This window comes from Cyprinodon variegatus, unplaced genomic scaffold (genome assembly GCF_000732505.1).
Source record: "Cyprinodon variegatus isolate N-32 unplaced genomic scaffold, C_variegatus-1.0 Scaffold146, whole genome shotgun sequence".
Lineage (NCBI taxonomy): Eukaryota > Metazoa > Chordata > Actinopteri > Cyprinodontiformes > Cyprinodontidae > Cyprinodon > Cyprinodon variegatus.
The window spans coordinates 1,125,529-1,143,254 of NW_015150599.1; the positions used below are offsets into that span (position 1 = coordinate 1,125,529).

General features: G+C 39.4%; 1 protein-coding gene across 1 annotated transcript in view; it reads left to right on the forward strand.

The window, feature by feature from the left end:
* snx29 (sorting nexin 29) overlaps window positions 1-17,726 on the forward strand; it is a 190,369-nt gene that overhangs the window by 87,671 nt on the left and 84,972 nt on the right. Inside the window, exon 15 of the mRNA XM_015377096.1 lies at window positions 2,110-2,216. Within this exon, the coding sequence (XP_015232582.1) occupies window positions 2,110-2,216 (107 nt within the window). The remainder of the gene's footprint in view (window positions 1-2,109; window positions 2,217-17,726) is intronic.

The following is a 17,726-nucleotide window of genomic DNA, read 5'->3' on the forward strand; positions in this document are numbered from 1 at the left end:
TATGAATATAATATACAAGTTTCACTTTTTAAATGGAATTACTGAAATCAATCTACTTTTTCATGATATTCTAATTTTATGACCAGCACCTGTATGTACTCAGTATGGTTTGGAGGAATGCACTGACCGATGTCTGCTCACATCACAGGGACTGTGCTAGAACAAGAACAGAAACAGTAAATTTTAGTTTTTGTCACACTTGTTCTTTTGCCACTGTGCCGATTTACAGTCCGACTGGACAAAGTGCTTTTAAATCTGTCTTTCAGGCGCCGGTTTGTTAGGTCTCCAAGCCTCTACTCAGACAGCATTTATCCCGACTTCCTCCTACTCCTATCTAAAATTAGAGACTTATCCTTCGTTAAACTTTAGTAGCATTTTAACTTAAGTAGCATTTTATTTGTTTTTTATTTTTCTCCATGCACCCAATGTTAAAGTTGTTCTTTAGTGGCTGACCCTGTCTGTCTTTGTATGATATGGAGCACCAGCTTTTAAAGCAATGGGATCTGATTCCAGGCCTTTATATTTATTTTGGTTAGAATAAATAAAATATATATTTTTTGTTATGCCAATAATCTGTTATAGCTTAGCCATCTCTAAATAACCGTATTATAACCAGCCTTTTTATTTGATGGCCAAAAAATCTTGGCTAAATGTATTTTTCCAGTTGAAAAGGTCCTGATGGTTCTTCTAAGCCTAAAGGTTAGGAGCGGCACTCCTTATACTAAAAAAAGATCAGATTTCCTGTGCATGTTAGCATCAGGTTAGAATATCATGCATCTCTCCAGCCCTGTGGGACTCATGCATGCAGCTGTTGGGTTTCTGGCTCACTTAGTCCTGTTATTTCACCCCAGCTGTTTGCTTCTTCTCTCAGCATCCCGAACATCTGTGTGGTCCCCTCTCTGCTCGCCTCCATCCCTCATCTACAGTACCTTTATTTGCTCGTACGTCCTGTTTGTTTGTTATTATCTGGGGCGCTAAATGCTGTAGACCCATTGGTCTAATTACACGGAACTACTAGCATTCATGAGATTTTTTCAACCTAACTGTACAGAAAATAAATTGCTTTTAAATCTGGAGTTTCATGACCAATTCAGTGGAATTTTTGCTTATTTATGATTCCTTCCTTTGTTTGATGCCTCAGCATCTTAAACATCTGTCTGGATGTCTAGATAAGCACTTCGTCTAATAACAGTCTAGCTATAAAGACGTCTCTCTGAAGAACCATCCTGGCAGGATTATTTGGCCTCCTCTGAGCCCTTGGACATGTTGATTTTATTTCTTTCCCTTCGACCTCAGCCTGTTTGTCTTGGTGTTGACTTCGTGTAGTGTCACTAAAAGAACACAGCTAATTAGCTTTTTCTGTGGAGAAAACAATCCGTCTTACACCCCCACCTTTTGAAATAACACCCAAAAAAAGTCCAACCAGCTTCTCCAGTTCTGCCGTCACTAATGGAGGGAAGTAGATTAGTTGATGCTTCTCATCTCAGCTTCTGGCTGCAGTGTCACGACTTTAGCTTGTTATCAGGCAAAAGTTGCGCAAAGAAACAATAAACTTCACCTGAACAGAGAGTTTGAGCAAACAAGCCAGCGGTGAAAGGAAGACAGTTCATCATTTTGACAGATCAGTTGCAAGATTTCCTCCAAAGAATATTTGTGAGCACTCAACCTTCCTCTACTGTGCATAACAGCTACGATAATCACCAGGGCTTTTTCCTCAGACAGCTACCATGGGTCTCTGAGAAAACAGTCAGTCCACAGCTCTGTTATGAGATGGGTTAATGCTGGTTATGGACAAGGTTTTGATGACAAAGCCAAAGATTAAAGCTGTGAGTTTAGGGCAGTTTCTGTGAGATCATCATTTCTCCATCAGTCTGACATTATAAAAATAAGGGGAAAATGTGTCTTTCCTGTTTAGTATTGAACACATCAGGGTAAAACGTTTCCAAATGCTTAAAGATGTGGCAGCCATGAGTCTCTGCAATGAAAACCTCAACCTCTGTAACAGGCTTTAACCTTTAGCTTTATGATTGTAGAGAACAATGTGAAGGTTTGAGCATGGCTGGAGAATGCTCTGATGGGCCTAAGGTGTTCTGTCTCTCTTTGCTGCAGGTTTGTCCATGTTGCGCTCAAATGAAGAACAGGCTCCTACGCTGCAGAACAAGTTCATCGGGGACATCGAGGAGCTCGCTGCCAGTTACGAGCGAAAACTCATAGAGGTTTGTGTAAATTCTATCCGTGCTTCAGTACTTTATGTCATAACCAGAAACTGACTTTAATTCAGGCTAAACTTTAATCATTAAAGGCATCTTTTTTAAAACTCCAGTGCAACTTTAAGATGTGTCTCTGCTTCATCACACCTGACTGTAGAGAAAGGGACATATCTGCTTTTAGGTTGATTAAACTAAGTTCTATTAGCTAAATGTAACAAAGACTAGAGGGAGGTATTTTTAAACTTTGCTCAAGTCCAGAACCAGATCCCGCCATCAATTATAGCCAAGAAGATTTATCTTTATTTCACAAAAGATGATAGTGACACGGTCAGTTAAACCGCACTCGGCTCAGTGCACTCTGCAGCTCAGACTGGCCCAAAGCAGCTTTATCCCGCCCAAATGTGTGTGCTGTGCAGGGTGTAGCAGAGCAGAACCAGCTCAGATGGGCTATCTGAGACTGGGCTCTATCATCCTGACTCTAAGTGCATCCAAAACAAGTGTGATGTTAACGAGAGAAAAAAATGATCAGAACGCCATGGTCATTGGGCGCTGCATTCATACCTGCTGTTTCAGACTTTCTCTCTTTTTAAAAAAAAAAAAAAAAAAAGCAACAACTGTTCCTCTTTTGTAAATATAGTCACATTTTATATCCACCACAGCTAAATACAGGTTTTTTTTGTGTCCACCTCACTGCTCAGACGTGAGCTTAAGACAGAAACTCCAAAGTGAAAGGTCAATCAATGCTGCCAAAGGTTCCCACCATACAGGAAAAAATAGGTGCTATATTTGATTCTAGTTGTTAGGGTCTGAAAAGTTGCTGAATATTGCAATGAAGTCTGCGAGTTTGCAACAGTGAACAGTTCATTAATCAATTTCACTTAAATTCAGTTTAATTTTATAGCACCACAACACATGTAATCTCAGGACCCTTTACAGAGATAATTCAACCAGATTAGTCACATTACTTAAAGGTTTTCTTTTAAAGGAAAGCCAGCTGATTGCATTGACTCATTGAACTGACAGCAATTCCTTACATTAAGCATGCATGTAGCGACAGTGAAGAGGAAAAACTCCCTTTTAACAGGAAGAAACCTCCAGCAGAACCAGAATCAGTTTAAACGACCATCTGCAGAGGCCGACTGGGGTTCAAGAGACAGAAGCAGAGGTACAAAAGGCAACTGTCGACCAGCTCCACAGGCGGCCCTGTTCAGGAAACACACAACCAGGCTCTGAGCCAGCTCCCATGTCAGAGGATAAAAGAGCAAATACAGTTAGTCACAATCAGAGAAACAAGACTACATGGAACAACAGGCTAAGCTCCAACATTTATAAACAAAGGTGTTGATGGCAGCAGCACAGCTGATTTTTCTTGCCAGAAAGTCACAGACATACAGGAGCAGACCAGATGTAGCTACTATGAGAAAAATAAGGGGTGCATAAAATAATGAAGATGAACTAACAAATTCTGTGGAATGGGAGAATAGAGATTGAATGAAGCAGAATTATGAAAAGCGGTTGCATTGTCCTCCAGCAGTCTAAATCTATAGCAGCATAACTATAGAGATAGCTCACTATAACCTGAGTTTTAAGCCTACACTGGAAAAAAATCAAAATCTAGATAAATATTTTTTTTCTTTAAATAGGTGCATTTGTTCTTGGATTGAGGAGGTAAAAGAGACATTTTGCTAATGGAACAAGACAATTTACACTTAACATAAGAAAACACAATTGCATTGTCTTATTTCAAGTGCATATGATCTAAATATCTTATTTTAAGAGTAAAAATACTATTTTCATTGTCAAACTATCTTATTTACCTACTCAAATTAATAGTAAATACACAATACACTTAATTTAAGACATTTTTACTTATTTGTAGATCGTTTTTCCAGTTCAGCATTAAAGATGGAACTAAATACCTGATAACAGACAGGCAAAGCGGTCTTAACACAAAAATAATAAATATATTGTAAGAATCTTATATGTGGTGAAATCTTACCAAATCAAGCTACCTCACATTAGAGAACCCTTGTTAAACATAAATCTATAAATTCTAAACTTTGATTTTATTAAGGCAAGGTGTTGAGGGGATCCGTTTTGGTGGCCTCAGGATTGCATCTCTGCTTTTTGCAGATGATGTGGTCCTATTGGCTTCATCAGGTCGTGATCTGCAGCTCTCGCTGGATCGGTTCGCAGCCGAGTGTGAAACGGCCGGGATGGGGATCAGTGCCTCCAAATCCGAGGCCGTGGTCTTGAGCCGGAAAAGGGTAGAGTGCCTTCTCCGGGTCAGGGGGGGTGTCCTGCCCCAAGTGGAGGAGTTTAAGTATCTTGGGATCTTGTTCACGAATGAGGGAAGAAGGGAGCGGGAGATCGACAGGCAGATTGGCGCAGCATCTGCCGTGAAGCAGGCGCTGTACCGGTCCGTCGTGGTGAAGAGAGAGCTGAGTCAAAAAGCAAAGCTCTCGATTTACCGGTCGATCTACGTTCCTATCTTCATCTATGGTCATGAACTTTGGGTCATGACCGAAAGAACGAGATCGCGGATACAAGCGGCCGAAATTTGTTTCCTCCGTAGGGTGGGCTCTCCCTTAGAGATGAGAAGCTTGGTCATCCGGGAGGGACTCGGAGTAGAGCCGCTGCTCCTCCACGTCGAGAGGAGCCAGTTGAGGTGGCTCGGGCATCTAGTTAGGATGCCTCCTGGACGCCTCCCTGGTGAGGTGTTCCGGGCACGTCCCACCGGGGGGAGGCCCCGGGGAAGACCCAGGACACGCTGGAGAGACTATGTTTCTCGGCTGGCCTGGGAACGCCTTGGGGTTCCTCCTGAGGGGCTAGAAGAAGTGGCTGGGGAGAGGGAAGTCTGGGCCTCCCTTCTTAAGCTGCTGCCCCCGCGACCCGACCCCGGATAAGCGGAGAAAGATGGATGGATGGATGGATGATTTTATTAAAATGTCTTGTGGGTGGGGCGTACTGTTAAAAGGTTACTCGTATACAAACATTGGTAGTGTATACATAACGCAACGGCTGAATTGACCTTGTTCCACCTCACCCACTTTGAAAATTATTTAGTTTGGTTTAACTGCCCATGAGTCTCCAAACCTTAACCTTCTGGCTCATGATGATCGTCAGATGTTGCCTCCTCGTAGTGCCATTTATTAGATGAAGCACATCAGTCACTCATGCAGAAATGCACCTCCAAAGCATTATGCATCCACCCCCTTACTTAAAATGGTGTTCTTACAAGATTTCTCCTCTATCCCCCCAAAATATGAAATGTTGGTCCTTATGTCAAAAATTGTGTCTTAAGAGAACTAGACATGTCTCCAGAAGAGAAATCTTTGACTCTGAGTGCTTCTCAAACCACATTCTTCTTTCTCTGTTGCTTTTTAGTGTAAAAGCTTCTTCTCAGTCAGCTTCAGTCCATGCTGGTCCAGGACTCTTAGACTTAGACAACATTTATTATCATCTTGTATATACATAGTGTTTACATACACATAGTGGATACAAAACGAAATTTCATTTTTGTCCAGCTTTCAGACAGTAAATGAGTAGCAGCTTACCACTCATTATATTGTGTCCGTCTGTTGTTTTTTTTTATTATAGTTAACACGGTTCTGTCTCCTACTTCTCTCTGTGGGCAAGGATAATAGAAAATGACCTGAGCTTGATTTTTCCAACTCCAAACAAAGACACTGATGCCTCTAGCTTTTGTATTGACAGTAGAGAAACACTTAAAAGGCTGTCATTGCAGTTTCAATGACCCTTTTATCACCATTAAATCTCCTGTTATTGTGATCAGTTTGATGAAGCAGCACTAAAAGTAATGCTATCTTACCCTTTTGAATGCCAGAGAATCCATTAGTAAAGAAATGAAAGTTTAACTATTACTGCTGTCTGCAGAAGATGAAATCAACCTAAGGAGAGGAACCACAGACATTTTCTACACTTCCCCGGCTGTTTTTTTTAAACCCCAACCACTCAAAGCTGGTATTTTCCTGTATTAAAGAGGAAGTTCATTCTTCATTTAGAGTGTTATCCTGCTTGTTTAACTGATCTTCCATCTGTAATTCACTCTTTGGATCATCTGGCAGTCCCAGAACTGGATAAAGTCTCTTTAAGGAAAGAAAAGTCAGGCAGTCTGTCAATGTCAGTGTGAGACTCTGCTTTTGTCTTAATGGGTCATTTCCTCTGACTACAATGGTACACAGAAGTTTTCACACCCCTTCAACCTTTCCTTATCTTATTCTAAAATAAACGCATCACTTTTTTTAATTTGGATTTTATTTGACAGAAAAAAAACAAGCACATCCCTATGAAATAGAATTTTCACACCAGAATTTATGAAATAGCTTGGTCCCTATTGAAAAATATTAGTTTTAAATGGCTACTGGTTTAAGTAATCCTGTTCTTTATTCACTCAACCCTGACATAAAAAAAGCAGTATGAACTAACTTGTGAGGTTACCACGACCTGTCAGTTGTTTCAGTACATCTTGTGTCCCATCATACCTTTTAAATCAAGGGTGTGGTGTTACTGATTCTTGTTGTGAGTCACAAAATAACACGGTCAGCAGACGGTATAGGTTTATACACAAAGTTTACCCTTTTAAAATCTAAAAAAAAAATCGTTATTTGAATATTTGAATATTTTCTTCCAATCTTTTAACTTGCACATTAAAAAAAGAAAAGAGAAAATCATTTTTCTCCTCAGAAATGTTTTTTTTTTCCTGTTTTCCTCTGTGATGTGCCAACTTCTTCCAACTTTTCTTTTGAAAGATATTTAACATCCCAGATATTTAAACCAATATTTTTGGTCCATTTACATAAAACCCAGATAAAATCCCACTGAAGATTATGTATGCATCGGGAAAAAGCTAAAGTAACACCGTGCCCTTTAACCACTGGGGACCTCTAACTTACAAGTTTAGCACCCCTGAAAGCATCTGTCGACACCACACTGTCACAAAATTAAGCTGTCATTGAGTTTTTTGTGAAATGACGGCCACATTCATTCCTAGATTAAATACCAAAAAAAAAAAAAAAAGAAAAAAAAAGAAATCTGTCTAATCAGGTAAGTGTCATATCTGTTTTGCTGCTTAGCAACTTTTAGCATAAGTGTTTACGGGTAGCTCAGACAATTCAATGTCACAGGACCAATTTAAAGATTAAGATTCAAATTACGTAGGAGAGTTTTTCAGAAGGTATCCTGCTCAGTGTGCCAAATTATGTATACTGATCTGAAAATAGAATTTAATATATATCAAATTAAGCTAATCCTTGGGTCAGATGTCACGCAGTGTTGCTTTAAAAATCAATAAATGATTTCATGACATAGTGAAAATGTGGGTGAAGTTAGTGAGGTGAGAGAAAGAATCATTGAAGCTGCTGGTCAAAGCTGTGCAGAGGAATGCTTGTTTCAAGCTGCTCTATTTCTGAAAAAAAAATCAAGATAACTTGAAGTTAACTTTCTAAAGCTTCATTGATTTGAATCCAATAAGAATCTAAAGAGAAACTCCTAAAGCTGCTTGTTTTTGCAGAAACATCAATCGCTTTAGATGGGAACGATCTCTGATTAGACTTAATCCTGCCTCCTGTGGTGCTAATAATGAGACTGGTGTCCAGCTTCCTGTTAGTTTAACCAGAGAGGCCTTCTGGTAATTGTACATTCTGATTGGTGTTTGAAGGGAGAAAACTGCATGAATAAATAATATATAATTTTATTTTTCTTTGATAAGAAATAACTTGGCCTCTGTTTGCCCAAACCACACTCTCACTTATTTATTCTCATGCCTGCATTTTTTATGCTGTTTACTTATTTATTTGTTCATTTGCTCAGCTGTCGGTCTCGATCGGGCTTAAGAACGGAGCCACTGCGCTGACCGAGCCTCGTGGCTTCAGATAAATTATCCCATTTTCCCCCGCCCCCCCCTGGGGTAATGAGTTGTCCTGCAGAAATATTGTAAAACAGGAACAATGCAAACAAGAGGCAAAGGAAAGGGAATAAGTGCTGCATAAGTAGGATGTTTTCATCAGTACTGTTGATTAGGAGTGACTGTAATGTTAGTCGTACAGAGGATTGGTGAAATCCTCTGTACGAGGGGGGGGGGGTTATGGGGACTCATAAATTCACTGATTTACATGAGTTGCTGTCATCAGTCCTGTCTGCTCTCTTCCCTCTGCAACCACACCAAATCTGACTGGCCAAGTTATTGATTTTACAAAATGTCACATCACGCCTTGTTAGATACATTCAGACCTGGGAGAGACAAATAAATATTGGGCCGAGCCCAGACGCCTGTATTAACCTGGGAACCGTGTCTGTGTTTGTGACCTACTGAGGTTTTAATTTAATGTTGCTAATCCATTATATTGACTGTGAAAGTGTTTACATAAGAGGCAAATCTCCAGGCGGCCTGTGGTCTTTACCTTCTGTATTAACAGAAAGGACATACATTTCCCAAAAACCTAAATTTCCTTTCTGCCTTTTAGCCAACAGCTAACAGTTTTAAAATTAACTCTGACTAATCCTAATTACTTTTATCTAAAGGTGAAGGTTTATCACAGATGTTAGGCCAAAGACCAAATGTCTTAATTAAGCCCTTGTATGGCATTCATTATTGGTATTGATAATTGCATCATCGAGATAACAGAGCATTGAATGAAGATCCCTTATTGTTCCACCTTAAAGGAAAATTCAACATAAAGGCAAATAAAAGCTTCCAGATGCACACAATGGTATGAATTATAAGATCAAAAAAATATACAACATAAGAAACTGTAAGGAGTTAAATAAATCATATTCAGAACATAGAGATTTTAAACATGGTGATTTAGATTAAAGATACCAAATGTACTTGCATGTTTACTTGAAGATAACAGCAATAGGCTGTTTACAAGAATGGAAAACTGTTAAATCAGATGAAACATAAACACTTACCATGTTTGTTTGTAGAAGTGATGATTCTAAAGTCGGGAGGCTTCTAAGAGGAATGATCAGTGATAATGCTGCTTAGTGCACCTAGGGTACAGCAGTTTGTCATTGAAGGTCGTCTCAGCTCTAAATCAGCTTCCTGGATGTGTTGGGGGCAATTGTCCAAACTGATATTATTAACCTAACAGCTCTTCTGTCTACCTCTTCCTGCACTGTCTTTAAGAGTCACAATTAATCTTAGAGTGCAAAGTCAGTGACTGCTAATGCAAGAACTCGAATGCAGTCTGCAAAGTATTCTTAGAAAGTGTTTAAGAAATCAGTTAGGACTATTTGATTTGTCTTTTGAACAGCTAACCTGACCTCCCTGTTCAGCTTATCTAACCTGTTCTTTTCCCTGGGAGGTAAACTGCTGCTCCAGACAACAGGACACAGTCAGAAACTCATGAACACTCCTATACTCAGTTTCATTTCATTCAGTTCTAATTCCTAATATAATACTAATTCATGACATATCATCTCAACACACAAATCAAATCGTCCTGATTGATTGCTTAAACGTGTTCCAGTGATCAGTCTAAGGATAAGGATCAAGAAGACACGACTATTTGGATTTTAGCAAGTATTAATGCATCTGTTACAGCTTTGCTGGCTTCAGGTGGTTTCATCTTTACACATAAACTATTTCTGTGTGGATGCCTTATTCTATTTCATCTGGATGCAGCCTTTGGCTCACAGTGGAGCCAGCTGGGTGGTAACAAATTGTTCATTTTGATATCTTTGCACACCTCACCTCCCCCAGCAATACTTGTCAATAGAGGGTTCATGTCAAAAAAACTGCACTGTCTAAAAGTAGTTTACAGCACTGCATAACAGTATTTGTGTTACTTTTGTGCATTCCACTCACACCTTTCAGATCCCAAAACATTACATAATTAGATTTAACAGTAACACACAGAAATGCAAGGGGAAAAACTTTAAAAAATTACTTTTACAAAACTGATAAATGTAAAGTTGCAACTTAATCTGAAATGAACATGTTGGTTAAAGAGGTTTTTTTTAACAATTGATAATTCAATGGGGGAGAAATATGAAATATGAGAGCTGAGAGACTTGCAATGCAGTCACTAGATCTAAACCTGTCAATCGTTAAGAATATAATAGAATTCAGCTTTATTTTTATTAGGCTGTGACAAGTACAAAGCAATGAAATATAGTTTGTAGACCTTTTGTCACACGTGTTTTTGCAATATCAGGCTTTCCTTGGATGTGCTGATTCTAGCTTGCAGAGCCCAACCTTTGTTTACTTGTTTCATAAAGTCGGTTCAGGCAGAGTGCTGCTGTTATCGTTCAACTCATTCGAGTCCTTTTGGTGCGAAGCAAACAGCACAGTTGAGATCATTTATTTCCTTCGCTTTTCTTCACTTATCTGAAACGCCTACAGTCACATGAAGCTACAGAAGGTGTTTTGTGTGAGAGAAATGGCTTCCTTTTTTATTATAATTTTTTCTTCAAAACTACAAGCTTTGTAGTGGAGAGTTTAGGCAGGCAGGGATGCAGGTATGCTGCGCAAGCTGCAGAAAAAAGTCCCGGTATGCTGAGTGTTAACATTTCAAATTAGTTTAGAATGTCTGTCATATGATCCTATCTTCATAGGTAAGTAGCCATGAACGTTCTGAAAGGCACAGAGCTTATTTGCCAATATGCAATTTTAAAAGCCTGTCCTGAGCCAAACAAAGACGAAATGCGTAAACGAGCAGGGGTGAGTTTGCTTCCTCCTGATACGCAGATGCGGTAGAATAGAGATTTTAGTTGGGAAAAAAAAGTCAGACTTTAAAAAAAACAAGTTTACCGTTTTAAGACCTCTGAAAGGGTAATTTAGAGTACTGAGTGATTAGTTTAGGTAATCATTTTGCAATGAAAATGACCTTTTCTCTGAGTTTGCCTTTTCTTTCTTCGTTTTTCTTAATCTGAGCATTCGGCTTCAGTCAGGCAGCGGGAGGGGAAAAAATAACATCTCTCTACCAACTTCTATTATGGTGGTCATTGATTAACATGAATGAATGCAGATAAACAGGGAAAAAAAGCACAACTTTACTTGAATTATTTCTCTTTAACCTCTTGTTTTTATCTGTAGACTTAGACTTATACTTAGGCCCCGTCCACACAAAGTCAAAACGAACACGAAACGCTGATATTTTCCAAAACGTTTGCCGTAAAGACGGAGACGTAAAATAAATGTGAGCGTCCACACGAATGCATGAAAACGCTGCAAAATGTATGCCAGGCCTGTAAGTGGCGCTGTGGTGCCAAAGCAAAAATAAGCGACGAAATGTTGGGCATGCGCACTAATATTTATACATGGTTGCCCTGCGGGTCCATTTTCGTGGTTAAGTCAAATTCAGGTGCTGAACTATGTCGTCGATATTGCTCTGTTCTTCCTGGAGATATTCCAGAAGAAGAAGATTCTGTTGTAAGCCCGACAGCAGGGTGAGTAGCATTAGCAGCAACGGCGCCATTGTTGTTGTGATACTGGTCGCGCATGCGTGTTTAGAGGCGACGCTATGACGCATGCGTGTAAAGAAAAATATGCGGTTAGAGCGTAAAGATGGAAACGCGAAAACGGCGTTTCGAAATCTTCCCACTCTGAAGGCTGAATAAAAAAAAGATCGTTTACAGACCCCCGAAACGCCGGCTTCGTGTGGATGAGAGGCTGGTTTGGTGAAAAATTTGTGCGTTTAGGCCAGGGTTCGTCTTCGTGTGGACGGGGCCTTAGACTCAACTTTATTTTTCCCTTTGGTTTACTCCTTCAGGGAAATTCTGGTTCCAGTAGCTTATATAGAGTACAAAGAGTTAAATCAAGATCAAATTAAAGATAAAAATACAGCAGACAATATAAAGAGTGTATATAGTATAAAAAGTAGTAATGTCCTTGAATATGTTTCCTTTAGATATAAAAAAAATATCTGTATGCACTGTAGAGAGCTAAGGAAAGACTACAAAGTAGTTGACTTAGATTATTGCACTTGTACTGCAGAGATGTACTAACCGTATAAATAAGTACAAAAAAAAAATGGGATTCTGATGTTCAGAAGACTTAATCCATCGGACTCCGAGCTGAAGCTTTGAACTAAACAAGTATGTTGACCACAGAAAAATCAATTTAAAGAGTTTTACCTTGAAAAGACTAATGGCAATTTAATTTTAAGATGGCGACAAATTGCTTCATGCTGCAAACAAGTCTGCAGAGATTTGAGAAAGAAAGGCTTCATTTGGTGACATTGATCTGTGAGTCTGTGCTGATAAGTAAAGGTTGGGCGGGTAGTGATGTAACACATCCTCTTATCAGCGCCCGCAGGCTGCTGGAGCCGAGCTGAACGGTATACAGAACTGAAGCGCTTGAGTGAATCTATCAGCCAGCAATGCCCCCACACCCAACACCATCTCACTGCTCACAGCTAATTGCATTTTGTTATCAAGTGGGAAACTAAAGGCAGGGCTGCTTGGAACTCGAGAGCCTGTTGTTACTCAACATTATTAGAAGAAGAGCATTTATTAAAATACAAACCATTAAAACTGATAGTGAGAGTTTGAGAGGAGAGTAGTTTTTTTTGTTTTTAGATAAAATGAAGAGGAAAAGGACTTGTTAACTTTAAAGTCTTTAACTCACCTGTGTCTGTCGGGCGCTTTTGAAAGCAACGGATATCTTGATTGATTGAGCTGAACTCTTGTCTGCATACAGATGAATGCTGGACCGACTCAGGAGTGTCTTTTGGTCATCTTTATAATAAACTACTGGCTAGATGTCGTCTGATTGTTAGATAAACACTGTAAGACTAGGCTTAAGCTTTTCTGCTGCTAACCTTTCAGATGAGTTTGCCTTAAAACTAATTGAAGAACACTTCATGCCCACCATGGAAGAGGACCAGTGATGCTGTGGGCTTGCTTTTCTCTTCCAATGGACTTGCCGGCCTCATGAGAGACGATGCTATGATTTGGACTCTGATCACTAGGATAATTTCCACATGAGAGATGGCTTATAGGTTATATGATCCAAATTAAAAGTTATTCGCCAAACCCTATGAAATTAAACATTTTAAAAGTGTTAGGTTTTATCTCTGCTTTGGTCTTAGCTGATAATTAGATCATTAGTTTATTTAGTTTTCCATTCATCAGTAAATTTTGCTGTCAGGATATAAAGAGAAATGTAGGTCAGAACTTCCCAGGAAACAGAGATTATCTTTATTTAATAACTAATTAATTAACAGTCAGTAATATGAAAAGGAAGAGTTTGTACTAAATATCTACAGACGGAGACGCTGTAATAACTACTAAAATGTGAGCTTGTATAACGCTGGTTTTCTTTGCTCTGATTCTGATCCTTGGAAAACAAAGTTAATGTATAATGCATGCAATGTATTTATTTTTTATTTTTTTAAAGCATCACAAAAACCTTGTGACAAATTACTCTTTGTCATCGGAATAATTCTCTTGTAGTAAGACTCCATATCCAGATGCCTGCGTCTCCATTTTAAGGTTCCGGATGTTTTTAATAACGAAACCATGTTTTATTAATTTCATCAGTGTTTCAATTGCAAACCCACAGGAACGTAAAATCCATCCAAGTGATCCTCCTGTGCAGCTGTGTCTGTTTGTTAAAGTAACACGGTTCTTATGGGGAAATTATTATTGGATTTACTGATGCTGAAAGAATAAGAACCTGCTTTACTCATCAAGTTTGGTTCCATGTTGCATTAAATTAAGATATTTAAATGTAAAAGGGGCATTATTTATCTACAGTGTTATTCTAAAAACAGGAAGTAATGGTCGGATTGGTGCAAATAAGCATGGTATCCATCTGGGAAATAATGGTGTTTATCAAAGAGACATGGGGAGGATGCTGTTTCTGTGGCATCTGGTTTTGATAACTTTGATAATTCTTTGTAGTGTATGCCTGAAGGTAAAGTCTAAAGTGTTTGCATCCAGGATGTGTGGAATCTGCAGAGATATTAGCTAGACCTGTAAAGATACTTCCTTAGACTCATTTGTTTGTTGTGTTTTGGACCTGTCCTTCTTTCTGGGGAGGCTAACCCCAGAGTAATGAATGAATAAAGGACAGACTGGAAGATGGATATCTAGAATCTCACCATCAGCTCCTTTGTCTGAGAACAACCAGAACGCGGCTTGGAGTGCTTAACCAATTATAGCTCACACTCCAAAATTAAAGCTGATAGACTGTACTTTGTCTTTATCATCTCTGTTTGGATGCACTGTTAACAATGTATTAACACAAGAGCTCCTGGAGCTCACTGTGATGCTGCAGTGACAACAACCGCCGTCTGTAGCACCAGCCAGATTTAGCCTTTTCTAATGCCTCCTTTCTATTGGTCCATCTGCCACTCTCATGTGCTCATTTTCTGATCCTCCTCTGTCTATGTGTGAGGCGTATTTTTCCCACTTCCCAGAGTGGACAGCACAGCTTGTGATGTCTATATTGGTCGTCTCTCTCACTCGTTTAATATCTGTCAGGCTTGTTTCTTTTCCTGTTTAGGAGCCGCTTTGCTGAAGTGAGTCAAACACAGATAGAGATGTTGGCTTTATTTAGATTTACTAAAAATCCTGCTTTAGCCGTGCTGTGGTGGGTTCTGGCCAAGGACACGATGCTTCAATGAGCTTTTGATGTCCATTGATGCGGCCTCACTTGTGCCATGAATAAAATCAAAATAAATAGCACAGTAGTAGTCTTCCATGGCTTGGGCCATTCAAACTGGCACAGTTCTGGAAACACTGGGGTATTTGCAACGTCTTCACTGTCGAGACAGTTTCACCATTCTGATGACATTTTGACCTTTCCTACAATGCTGGCGCTGTCCTCACAACTTTGGAACCATTCATAGGATGTTAAGAACATTCTAATAATGCTAAGACCATTCTGACAGTGTTGGGACTGGTCTTATAACATGGACACTGTTCAGATGACAGTGGAACAGTTTGGACGTTAAACTTGTGACAACGCTGGGACCAATTTAATGACGCCGGAACTGCTCTGACAATGTTGGAAAAAGTTCTAGAAAGTATATAAAAGTGCATATAAAAGGTTAAAAGGTTTTTCCATACCATAGAGCAGAGGTCACGGATTAGCGGACCGCGGTCCGGATCTGGACCCACCTGCCGGATTAATCCGGACCCAACCTGATTTAAGACATTTATAAATTTCTGCATTTTGTCCGACGACAGTGTCTAACTTCAGTTGTGCTGCTTCTCCAGTTAAGATGGTAAAGCCCTCCGGATCGTCCGGCACCAGGCTGCACGTGATACAATCTAGCCAATGAGCTGGGTCAGTCTGGGCTGTTGCTGCAGGCAAACCTTCATTAATATGAATTAAACACACTGTAGTGAACAGATAAATAGAGGCAGAGTATGTCATTCAGTCATCAATGCACACATTCAGCATCACACAGGAGCTCTTCCGAGCTGAGCACAGTTTTATTCAACACCTGTCCCATCGAAGAGGAATCAGAATCAGAAATACTTTAATAATCCCAGGGAGGAATTTCTTTCGTTACATTACTCCATATGTAATATAGTGACTATAGGACCAGTTTGATATAACACAAATTCATACAATATATATAAAATTAGGGGGTCCCCACTCCATCTTGCCATCAGTTTGGGGGTCCTTGGCCTGGAAAACGTTAAAGATCTCTGGTTTAAAGTAACAGATTATAATGAAAAATGTCTACGGACCTTTAATCTTTAAATAAAAAAAAAAATAGAATTTGCTGATGATTAGGTTTGAGTTACTACAGTTACTTCTTAGCTGCACCAGATTAAGAGAAATAAATTTATTAAGTTGTCCTTTTTGATAGCTCTTCTCTCCTTCTATTATCTTCCTTCTCTTGACCCTGCTCAGCTCCGTCACCTTCTCCCTGTCGCTCCCAACTATTTCAGGCTGCTTGGTTGTGGGTCAGCTGGGCTAGGACCCTGCTGCTGCCCTTGCTCTGCTTTCATCTCTCTTTCTTTCTTTCAATCTGTTTCTTTTTAGGGAGGTGAGGATTAAACTCTGGCAGGGCTTTTATTTTAACCTTTCTTACTCAGGCCAGCTCAGCATGGTGTAGCTCAGATCCGATCATGCTGAGGGAGGCGAGAGGAAAAAGATGGGAGAGATTCTAGTAGGATGGAAGGTGGGGGTTTTCCTGAGTTTCTGTGCAGCAGAAACTGTTTGTTGGGACAATTTGGGCAATATTTTGGGACAATTTTGGCTAATTGGATCTCTAGAAATAGGATTTAGGATATCTTTTCTTCTGAAGAAAATGTTGCAAACAACAATTACATGACATAAATATCATTCTTTGTTGTGTATCATTAATGCAACTTAGGCCCCAATCACACCTTGACAATTTAGACCAGCGTATGCCTGACTATGAAAAATCTGGCAAAACTGCTGGTATATGTGGGATTAGATATGGGTAAGTTGTGTATAAGTTATTAGCATGCTGAAGCACTGTGAAACACGCTGGCACACGTCGACATATGGCAAATACGAGTACGTCCTGACGTATGCCAGCGAATGCTCATACGTGGGGCATAAGTTACAGGTAAATTATCTGATGGTTGACATACGTTAAGTGTAAGTCACTCATGAGTCGTGGTGTCTAGCAACTTATACATAACTCATCAAGAACTTATCTAATACTCGTATCAACGTATTTGACGTATTCCAGACGACCACTGAAGGTGTTTCTAACGTACAGCTATTGTTTAATGGCGTATTGGCAGCGTTTTGGTATAAAAGGTATAAAAGTTGACTAAAACTGAAAGTTCTTTAGAAGTGCTTTAAAGATCAGGAATCTGGTGATAATGTTTGTTTAATAATTAAATGAAAATTAAATAAAATAATATAATTATTTTTGTTTTAATTTAAAGGAAAAGTCCAGTCAACAACGAATAACCAATGGGTCATTAATTATACCTCAAACTAATACGTTTGTGGTGATTTAATGAATTTAGCCTTAATCAGTAAAAAAATAAAAACAATTATCTTCGTCCCAATCACCGAGTCTGGGACTGGCCATTTTTGCCCAAATATAGTAACACCTCACTTCTGACATCTTCCGGCAGTGATGTCACGGTGTGATAAGCCGAGCTCCATTCTCCCCGCTTTAAAAGCAAAATTAGTAGGAACTACTAGACACACCTGCAATCAACAACAGCTGTTTAAGATTTCAAGAGGACTTCACCATTGAAATTCGCGAGAGCTATAGTTAAATTGACAATGCCTACATGTATGGCAGTTGGATGTTGAAATACTACGTCGGGTAAAAGGAAAAAAAAATTGTTACTTCACCTTTCCTATTCATGTTCCACCACGGATTCATCATTGGATTGTCTACTTGAAGAGGGAGGATTGGCATCTAACTTCTGGCCAGAGAAAAAAACACGTCATATGTAGCCAACATTTCGAAGAAAAATGTTTTCAAGATGACTTGGATAAGCGTGTCAGAGCTCTCTGCTTGAGGAAGACACATACAACCCCACGAGGGGTGAGGAAATTATATATATAAATTATATATATATATATATATATATATA